The sequence below is a fragment of the Primulina eburnea genome, chromosome 14 (genome assembly GCF_022965805.1).
Source record: "Primulina eburnea isolate SZY01 chromosome 14, ASM2296580v1, whole genome shotgun sequence".
Classification (NCBI taxonomy): domain Eukaryota; kingdom Viridiplantae; phylum Streptophyta; class Magnoliopsida; order Lamiales; family Gesneriaceae; genus Primulina; species Primulina eburnea.
The window spans coordinates 11,358,375-11,368,764 of NC_133114.1; the positions used below are offsets into that span (position 1 = coordinate 11,358,375).

General features: G+C 44.2%; 1 protein-coding gene across 1 annotated transcript; it reads left to right on the forward strand.

Moving 5' to 3' along the window:
- Window positions 1-7,936: 7,936 nt before the first annotated feature.
- On the forward strand, window positions 7,937-9,637 carry LOC140811167 (uncharacterized). The gene is made up of 4 exons (XM_073169037.1): window positions 7,937-8,430; window positions 8,550-8,724; window positions 8,962-9,000; window positions 9,095-9,637. The coding sequence occupies exons 1-4, from the start codon at window positions 7,937-7,939 to the stop codon at window positions 9,635-9,637; spliced, it is 1,251 nt and encodes a 416-aa protein (XP_073025138.1).
- Window positions 9,638-10,390: the final 753 nt, after the last annotated feature.

Consider the following 10,390-nt stretch of genomic DNA (forward strand, 5'->3'; position numbering starts at 1 on the left):
GTAGTGTAGTGTCTGGGTTCGCCTCCTAAGCATGCATGGCGAATACCCTCCCTTGGGTCGGCTGTACCCACTGCTGGCAGTCCTTAAGCACGTGGTAACTGGCTCCACATTTAAAACATTTCCCGGATCCCCATAAGCATTGTCCGGGATGCTGGCGATTGCATTTTTGATACACTGGAAAGTTCCCGGGCTTCTGAGGTGCCGCCTGCTACTGAATTGGACCCTTGCCTCTTGGCGGTCTCTGGTAAGGCTTCTTCCCTGGCGGCCCCTGAAACGGCCTCTTAAACTGAGGTCTCTGATGCTGCTGCTGCTAGTGTTGCAGTGGTGCCTGATAGGGCCTCTTGCCCTGCCTGTCCATCTCGATATCCCTCAGATCCTGCTCTGTTGCCAATGCTCTAGATACAACGACACATAGCTAGTAGGAGCAGCTACTCTCACATCACGACGCAGGATCGGCCGCAATCCATCCATGAAATGCACCAGCTTACTCTGGGCATCGTTAGCTATCAGGGGTACGAAATGACACCCCCTCTCAAACTTCCTCAAAAAGTCTGCCACGTTGCTGTCTCCCTGCCGCAACGTCATAAACTCCCTGGTTAGGCGAGAGCGTAGTTCCTCAGAGAAGTACTTGGAGTAAAAGACCTCCTTGAAACCATTCCAAGGCAACACCTGTAAGTTGACTGCCACAGACGCAATCTCCCACCATAACTTGGCATCCCCTGACAGCAGGAACGTGGCACACCCGACCCTATCTGCATCGATCAGTTCCATGAAATCAAAAATTACCTCGATGGACTTAATCCATCCCTCAGCTAACATCGGGTCAGTGGTACCCGAAAACTCCTTAGGATTCATCCTCCTAAACCTCTCATACACCGCCTCGGGTCGGGGCCTCGCCCCTGCAACAACTGCAGCCTGGTTCCCCGCAAACTGTGCGAAGAACTGAGTCATGCCTGCAAGCATCTGTGTCTGCATTTCTGGAGGTGGAGGAGCGTCTCTTCTCTCCTCTCGAGGCTCCCTGTCCTCATCTCTTGCTTCACGGTCGATCATAAGTCTAGGAGGCATACTGTTCCAAAATTTACCAAACACGTAAACCCCACATGCATGAACATGATATAGAAAACATAAGATGCATGTACTTTGAACTAAAAATGTGAACATGTTGAAATCATGAATCAAGGCTTACTACATAACATAATTCAAAACTTTAAAACTTACAGACTTGAGGTGTGACTTCGGGAGCTTCTTGTGACTGACGGTAGGAATAACCCTTTACAAGAACACGGCTCTGATACCAACTGTAACTTACCGTACTTTGCCACTTAGAATTTGCGGAAAAAATTAAAATTTTCTTAAATAAAACGTGAACCTTCAAAATTCATTAAAAGAGTTAAACTGTACGTCTCACAAGTTGTTGCAACACAAGATTTTAAAGTTAAATTTTGAAAAAATATTCAATGTTTGCATAAAACGTAAAACATGACGGTCCTCGGGTCTAGCCTCCTGCTCAGTCCAAGCCAGCTCCTTGGTCCCCACCCCTAGTCTCCTCAAAATCTTGCTCACCTGCATCGATCAAGTCTAGTGAGTCTAAAGAGTCAACATGGATAAAATGGAAGTAACGAGTAGTACATAATAAAATCACATGCAACTTTAAAATAGGGCGTACGTACTTAAATCTTGAATTTGCGTAATAAAACTTGAACATAAGTACATACATACTTAGACGTGCCATCAACATAAACTTTTCTTAAACATGCTTGCATACTTGAACATACATAACTTCATCATTTTGCGTAGAGGATGTTTCAAAGTAAGTGACCCATAACATATTTCGCCTGATCAGACTAAACCACAGTACTGGGCTGACATGGACGTATCCATTGCCACATACATGAGATCCCTGTTCATAATTTAACGGGCGGATCGGTCTCCGTTCATAATTTAACGCTTTCCAATCATGATCTAAACCCGTTCATAATTTAACGGGGTGGGGAGGTCCTCGGCCACGTTCACCGACTTTCAATCCCATTCATAATTTGGTCATAAGACATTTAGCATACATCAAAAACTTGAAATATTTTCTTTTGCACGTCAACATACTTACTTGGCGTTGAGGGATTCGTTGGATCTCACTTGAGGCCGCTACTGCAACTAACATGAATTTTAAATACTTAACTTGCATGTCTTAGACGTAGGTACTTGAGCTCACCACCAAAGAGAATAAGTAGCTTATGACATTCTAGTTCGCTCCGGACTTGACCTCATTTAATCATCGTACTAAACCATGACATAAAACCACAAAACAAATCCTATATTTTTACATAAATAAATTTTAACCATGGTGTTAAACCATGATATAGAACCCCGAAGCAAATCCTGAAAAATAACACCTCAAGACTCAGCCTAGGATGTTATTACATTGATTCAAACCCATACAAACACCCTGAACGTTCCCAAACATTGACAAGTAACTTCAATACAACAATAACACGTAATTCGACATCGTTTCGCTTCTTACGACTTCTATTACATCCCAAGCCAATACCGACCCAAAAGAACCACGAAATAACACCTAAATACATCCCATAACATATCTAAATGCAGTAACACAAGCCCTGCGATGCCCATTGAAGCCTGCAACAAATAACTTCAAAAACATATCACTAACATAATTTTCAGGAAACACAGTTTGAGCAGTCCCACTAAAACGGTCATAACTCCCTCAATTTTTATCTAAATATTTCGAATTATATATCAAATCGAAGGTATCAAAAAGTTATACATTTTTCAAGTTGAAAGTTTTATCATATAAAAGACCGAAAAATCGCAGTATTTGAAAAGACAGTAAAAACGAGTTTTCAGATCTAAAATTTTCTCAAAACTGATCCAAAACATTTTCTGCTCAAACGACGAACGTCATACATAAAATTTTACGCATAAATATAACACGACACATAATATGACGAGATCGATGCAGAAATAACAGAATAAACGTGCCTTTGATATTTAAAATACCGTAACGACGATACCGAAGCGGAGATGGCGCGAGGATTGATTCGGGACGAACATGGCGCTAAAATCTTTGAAGAAAACACATGAATGTTTGCTGGACAATGGAGAGGGAAGGTGCGGCTGCAAGGGTTCTTAGAAACCTAGGTTTTTGCTCTGTCAAAAATAAAAATCTGAATGTGTGTGTAAAAACGTGTAAGTTTGTGTGAGTGTGTGTAATGTGTGTAAGTGAGTAATTAGGGAAAATTTTGCTTAATTAAATAATTAATCAAGCTATTTAAAAATGCTAACTCCATTAACAAGTCAATAAAATAGTAATTCACTACACACTCTTAAAAAAATCCCTTAATTAAAATAGCACATACACAAAATACTAACTTTAAAAGTTTCAACTCTTGAATTACTAGATAAAAAAATTAGGCGTTAATATACTAACAACCTAATAAATTAGTTAAAATACCCCAACCTCAACTCAAAAATAAAATACCACGTTAAAATTGCCAAAATCGTCACCGGTTTTTTCCTCGATCCCGCTTCGAATAATCGCCTGAAACATGAAACTTGAGAAACATTTTAACGTGTATCACATAAACATTGAAATAATGCAATTTATACAAATCATGCATCACTAAATCATTTTAAACTTTAATAAAATATTTAACAATTAATAAATGGATGGGTTATACGTGTACTGAATTTAGGCTCTACAGATAGAATGCTCCCGGGACAATAAAGCGACAAGATGGATTAACACCCGAGTCATAGAACTACCCGGGATGAGGAAAGTATGACCTGAAGAATTTATGGTAGGTCGGGCCATATGAGCACCCGAAACATTATTTCCCCGGGACGTTGTATGCCCGGGCCCTCATAAAAAATCTCGAGAAGTATTTTACCCAGGCCACCTCGATATGAGTGAAGCATTTAATAGCGCCGACTTGATAGAGTATGCACAGCCGACCTATCTCTGACAACAACATAAATGGTTGACAAAATCAGGTGGGCTAGATGTGACTATTACGAGATTTGACATGTCAGAACAATAGGGTATAATCAGCCGCCGTACTAGAATTAATGCTCAACACAAAAAACGAAGTCATCATTGAATCATCTACTGTAAATAACAGGTTCTTTACTTGCATTTACTCTCTATTCAGATATTAATTCACACATTTAATACTCTCATTTATTGCTCATTTACTCTCAACTCCTCACACCAATTTCACAGCCATCACTTGGCTACATTGGTTTTTTTGCTTGAGTGCCTTGCTGACTTAAGCATCAGAGTGGTCACGTCGGACACCCCTCTGACGCTCATTCACGTGGTTCTTTTCTTGCTCGCAGATCCCTCAAATCGCTTATGGAGGAAAGAAGTTCATTTCATACGTCTAACTCACATTTCCTTCAACATTTTGATATCAAATCCAGCAGAGTACCCGACCCGACTCGTCTCTTTCGCCCGGGTTGCATCATTGGCGCCGTCCGTGGGAAATTTGAGTCCTAAGGCGTTGATATGGCTCCTACCAGAAGAACAAATCAAGAAACCTCCCGGATCCAGGAAGAGAATAACACCCGTCTCTCTGGTGCAGGTGGCCCCCCACCTAATGGTCCTCAGCCCACCATCCATTTAATACCCAAGGAGTTGACCAAAATCGTAACTGATGCTGTCAAGACAGCCATGGCAAAGCAGGCCACCACCCATCATTCTAGTCACCCCGAACAGTAACGTGAGCAGACGCAAGAGGAAGAAAGAAGGGAGGAGGAGAGAGAGTCAAGTGTGGGTTCTAAGTCTCCTACTGTGGCAGAGGAGTTGGAAGAATTAAGGAAGAAGGTGGAGGCGTGGAAGGACAAGTTGTTTCTAAAAATAATGCTCAAGTTGTAAAAGGTTGTCCGTTCTCCGATATCATTGTCCGGGAACCATTGCCCGGGCAATTCAAGTCGGCCAAAATCAAGGATTATGATGGGAGTTCTGACCCCGAGGAGCATCTTGCTCGCTTTGAAAATATGGCCATGTTGCATTGCTATGGGGACCAGATCAAGTGTAAAGTTTTTTTAACTACCCTGGTCGACTCTGCACAAAGATGGTTCGAAGGGTTGGCACCTGCAGAGCATTCACTATTTTGAAGACTTCCAAAAGGTATTCTTGCATCAATTCAGCAGCAGCAAGAAGTACAAGAAGACTGCTTTCAGCTTGTTTGAGGTGAAGCAGGGACAAGATGAAACCTTAAGGGCGTATATCAAAAGATTCAACCGGGTGACCCTGGATGTTCCGGCATGTGCACCCGAGACAAAAACTACCGCGTTCATGCAAGGAATGTGGGAAGGGGATTTCTTCCGATCCCTAACCAAAAAACTGCCCGAGAGCTTTGAAGATCTCCTATCCCGGGCGGAAAAGTACATCAATATGGAAGATGCGCAGAACCAGAAGAGAGAAACTTTGAAGAGGTCAAGGGGAGACCAGGCTGTCAGGCCTGAAGAGAGAGCTTCCAAGAAAAGTGGTCCTGGAAATTTCTCTCATGTACCTCTGAGAATTGCCCGAGATCGAGAAATTCAAGAATGCAGCTCGGACATAGCCCCGCTTCCCAGTCCAATGGCGAGGGCACCAAGACCAGAGAAGAAGGGGTTCTGCACCCTTCACAAAGAATGTTCTCACAATACCAATGAGTGCCGAACTCTGAGGAAGGAGCCTAGCAATAAACATCCCGAGTGGAAGCAATAAACATCCCGAGTGGAAGCAAAAGTGAGAAAACGAGTTCCCGGGAGGAAAGGAGCAGACAAGTTGAAAGGAAGGACCTTTCCCCGAGCCGAGGAGTAATAAAAATGATTTCGGAAAGGTCCACAGATGGTGATTCCAACCGGGCTCGAAAAGCGAGAAGTAGGAGGGAGTGCTTGGAGGTTGATAGGAGGGGGAGAGACGAGCCAGTTATAAGCTTTGGCCCAGAAGACCTCAAGGGAGTTAGCCTACCCCACAATGACACTCTTGTCATCCAAGCATGAGTGGCTAATTATGATGTGTTGAGGGTATTTGTTGACAATGGCAGCTCTGTCAATGTCATATTTAAAGAAGCACTGGTCCAAATGGATTTGCACGAATATCAGTTAGAGGCGGTTGAGACTGCCCTGTTTGGTTTTGCTGGACATGCCGTGTACCCCGAGGGGGAGATCACCCTGCCACTAACCTTGGGAACCGGGGACTTGAGGAAAACTCTGATGACGGTCTTTACAGTGGTGGATGCCCCATCCTCGTACAATATCATCTTGGGGAGGCCAGCTATGAATGAGATGAGAGCTGTGACCTCCACTTATCACCAGAAAATTAAATTTCCAGTTCGAGGACGGGTTGGGGAAGTCAAGGGAGATCAACCCTCTTCTCGGAAGTGTATTGGGGAGACCGTCCGGGTAGACCAGAAGAAGGCGAGAAGGGAGGGGAAGGGGAGTCAAGAGGAGGTGGCCAGAGAGAGAGAGAAGTACATTTTGTTGCGGAAGAGGAGCAAGAAGTGTTGGAAATTGAGTCGGGAAAGCACGTCTGGGTAGCCCGAGACATCAATGCGTCCACCCGGGTAATTCTCCTGCATTGTTTAAAAACTAACATCAGTGTTTTCGCCTGGTATCAACAGGAATTAGCCGGGATCTCGCCCCAAGTAGCTGAGCACAAGTTAAATATTCTCTCGGGATCTCGGCCTGTGAAGCAGAAGAAGAGGTACTTCGGCCCTGAAAGAGATAAAGTCATTGAAGAGCAAGTGGGAGAGCTGTTGAGCGCCGGCCACATCAGAGAAGTCCAATTTCCTACTTGGCTCTCAAATGTGGTCCTCGTCCCAAAATCCACCGGGAAGTGGAGAATGTGCGTCGATTTCAGGGACCTGAATAAAGCCTGACCCAAAGACTGTTATCCACTCTCTCGGATTTATCAGCTGGTGGATTCCACCTCTGGATGCGAGTTATTAAGCTTTTTGGATTGCTATCAAGGGTACCACCAAATCCCCTTTTCTCTTGAAAATCAAGATAAGCCAGTTTTATCACCTCCGGGGGCACCTTCTGCTACTGTTGTTATGCCCTTCGGATTGAAGAATGCGGGAGCCACATACCAACGTTTAATGAATCTTGTCTTCCAAAAGCAGATAGGTCGGAATATTGAGGTGTACGTGGACGACATTCTAATCCAAACCCGGGAGGTCTCCCATTTTATTGATGATCTAGCCGAGACCTTCACCACCTTGAAACAATACGGAATAAAGCTCAACCTGGCCAATTGTGTTTTCAAGCTCAGGAGTGGAAAATTTTTGGGTTTCTTGGTAACTGATAGGGGAATCGAAGTCAACCCCGAAAAAATCAAAGCAATAATAGACATGCCTTCTCCTCAATCTGTCCAAGATGTGCAAAAATTAACCGGGAGGATTGCTGCCCTGTCACGCTTCATTTCCCGATCTGCTCATCGGAGTTATCCATTTTTCCAAGTTCTAAGAAAAACGCAAAAATTTGGCTGGGACGAAAAATGTGAGCAAGCTTTTCAAGACTTGAAGAAACATCTGGCTGAGTTGCCTATTCCTAGCAAAACCCGAGCCCGGAGAAAAATTATGGAGCTATCTATCCGCCACTGAGTTCGCTGTTAGTTCTGTGCTTGTCAGGGAAGAAGAAGCCGACCAGAAGCCAATATATTATGTCACTCATGCCCTTCGAGGAGCGGAGTTAAAATACAGTGAGGTGGAAAAATAGCACTGGACCTGGTGATGACTGCCCGGAATCTGAGACCTTATTTGCTCTCACATCCCATTGTGGTCCTCACCAATTCTCCACTCGGAGGATCATGACACATGCCGAAGTCTCAGGAAGAATGGTTAAATGGACAGTAGAGCTCGGGGAGTATGACATTGAATACAAACCTCGAGTTGCTATAAAAGCCCAAGAATCGACAGACTTCTTAATAGAAATGATTCAACCGGTAGAAGAAGAGGTATGGAGAGTGTTTGTTGATGGTGCATCAAATTTATTGGGATGTGGATTTGGGGTGGTCCTGATTGCTCCATCAGAAGAGAACATCAAGCTGGCTCTGAGGATCGACTCCAGGGTCACTAAAAATGAAGCAGAGTATGAGGATGTTCTGGCAGGGTTGCAGGCTACCCGGGAAGTCGGTGCTTCCCGGGTCATTATTTATTCTGACTCTCAGTTGGTCACACAGCAAATCAAGGGAGCGTATGAGGCCAAGAACGAAAAAATGCTCAAGTATCTGGGGCTCATCACCGCCCGGGCAGCGTCTCTGACCGACTGGAGCATCGAGCAAATTCCTAGGGAGGAAAATGCAGAAGCTGATACCTTAGCCAAATGGGCTGCTTCCATGTCAGATATAAGCACCTGGGAAGTTCTCTGCTTTACAAGGCTAATGTTCTCTATTGATGAAGAGATACCCCCGATTCAGAGAAGCTCGTGGATGACCCCTCTCGTTGAATATATAGTCCATGGCAAGCTCCCAGAAGATCGAGCTCGAGCTGCAAAAATAAAAAAAAAGCACCTAGGTTTGTCTTTTTGAATGATTTTTTATACAGGCGATCATATCAAGGCCCATTGCTCAAGTGCTTATCAAAAAATGAGGTAGAGTATGTCCTCCGAGAAGTACACGAAGGATGCTGTGGTGAACACCTCGGTAGAATAGCTCTGTCTCGGAAAGCTATATTGGCCGGATTCTGGTGGCCCCAAATGAATCAGGATGCTGCCCGACTTGTTAAAAAATGCCAGGGTTGTCAACACCATTATAATTTTCATCATGGCCCAGCTGCTAACATGCAACCAATCTCAACATCATGCCGTTTTGATCAATGGGGTTTGGATATTGTGGGTCCCATCCCCATAGCCCGAACACAGCCGTGGATTATTTCTCCAAGTGGGTAGAGGCGAGCCATTAGCCAAAATTACTGAGGAGGAGGTCATGAAATTTCTTTGGAAAAATATTGTTTGCAGATATGGCATCCCCAGAAAATTGATTTCAGATCATGGGAGGTAATTTGAGGGAAAGAAAATCAACTCATGGTGTCAAGAAAAGAAGATCATTCAATCCTTCACATCAGTAACCTACTCCCAAGCTAATGGTCAGACTGAAGTGACTAATAGAATCATTGTGCAAGCATTGAAAGCCCGGCTCCATGGAAAGGGTAAAGATTGGGTGGAGGAACTACCGAGTGTATTATGGGAATATCGAACTATACCACGATCATCTACTCGGGAAACTCCGTATAGCCTAGTCTATGGTTCAGAAGCAGTCCTACCTGTGGAGATTAGGCAATCTTCTGCTCGGATAGAATCTTATCCGAGTAACAATGATCAGTCCCGTGCCATTGAACTTGATTTAGTTGAACAAAAGAGAGACCGGGCAGCCATTCGAATGGAAGCTTATCACAGCCGGATAATTAGATCCTACAACAAGCATGTTCGATCACGAGATTTTCAGGTTGGGGACTTGGTGATGAAAAATGTAAAACCAGTGGGGAATGTAGGGAAATTAGAAGCACGGTGGGAAGGACCCTTCAAAATAGTTCGGAGAGTCAGCTCGGGAGAAGCTTATTATCTCGAAGATTCTCAGGGACACACTCTTAAGAGGCCATGGAATGCTTTTCATTTAAAGAGATATTATGTTTAAAGCACTTGTATCCACTGTTTCTACATCAAATAAAGAAATTGTTCAAGGAAATGTCTACTAAGTCCAGGGATCCGTACCCTGGCCTTGGGACCGCACCCTGGTTATCTACGAAGTCCAGGGACCTGTACCCTGGCCCAGAGACCTGCACCCTAGTTATCTACGAAGTCCAGGGACCCGTACCTTGGCCCAGGGACCCGCACCCTGGTTATCTACAAAGCACAACCCGCACCTCGGTTTTATACAAAGCCCAAGGACCCGTACCTTGGCCCGGGGACCCGCACCATCGGTTTTATACTAAGTCCAAGGACCCGTACCCTGGTCATCTAACTAAGTCCAAGGACCCGTACCTTGGCACGAGGACCCGCACCCTAGTTTTCTACTAAGTCCAGGGACCTGTACCCTGGCCCGAGAAATTTACCCCAGTTATCCCCTACGTTAAAGGGCTCGCATCCTAATTATTTATCAAAACCAGTTGTTCAAAGGATCGTGCCCCCCAACTTGAAGGTGTTTGGTGAAAGTTAAAAATTACGACGATATTTGAAGAACACTTGGAAATGTTTTAAGTGCGAGGGATGTAAAAGCAAAACATTTTTCATTAAATAAAGAGAAGGTTACAGGGTGCTCGGAAGCCCGGGAAATAAAAAAATAGATAAATCCTAGTCTACTGAGGATCTTGTTCATCTTGCTTCTTATTTATCTCTTCATCATCCGAGAGGGATGCGGCAGCCTTCTCCAAGTCCGAGAAGTCCTCCC

What these genes read in the sequence shown, in the direction of transcription:
- LOC140811167 (XM_073169037.1), top strand. Translation starts at nt 7,937, where the DNA reads ATGATTCAACCGGTAGAAGAAGAGGTATGGAGAGTGTTTGTTGATGGT. An exon ending in CCCCCGATTCAGAGAAGCTC is followed by an intron (nt 8,431 to 8,549) that starts GTGGATGACCCC and finishes TTTTTTATACAG; the next exon opens with GCGATCATATCAAGGCCCAT. An exon ending in ATCAGGATGCTGCCCGACTT is followed by an intron (nt 8,725 to 8,961) that starts GTTAAAAAATGC and finishes TATTGTTTGCAG; the next exon opens with ATATGGCATCCCCAGAAAAT.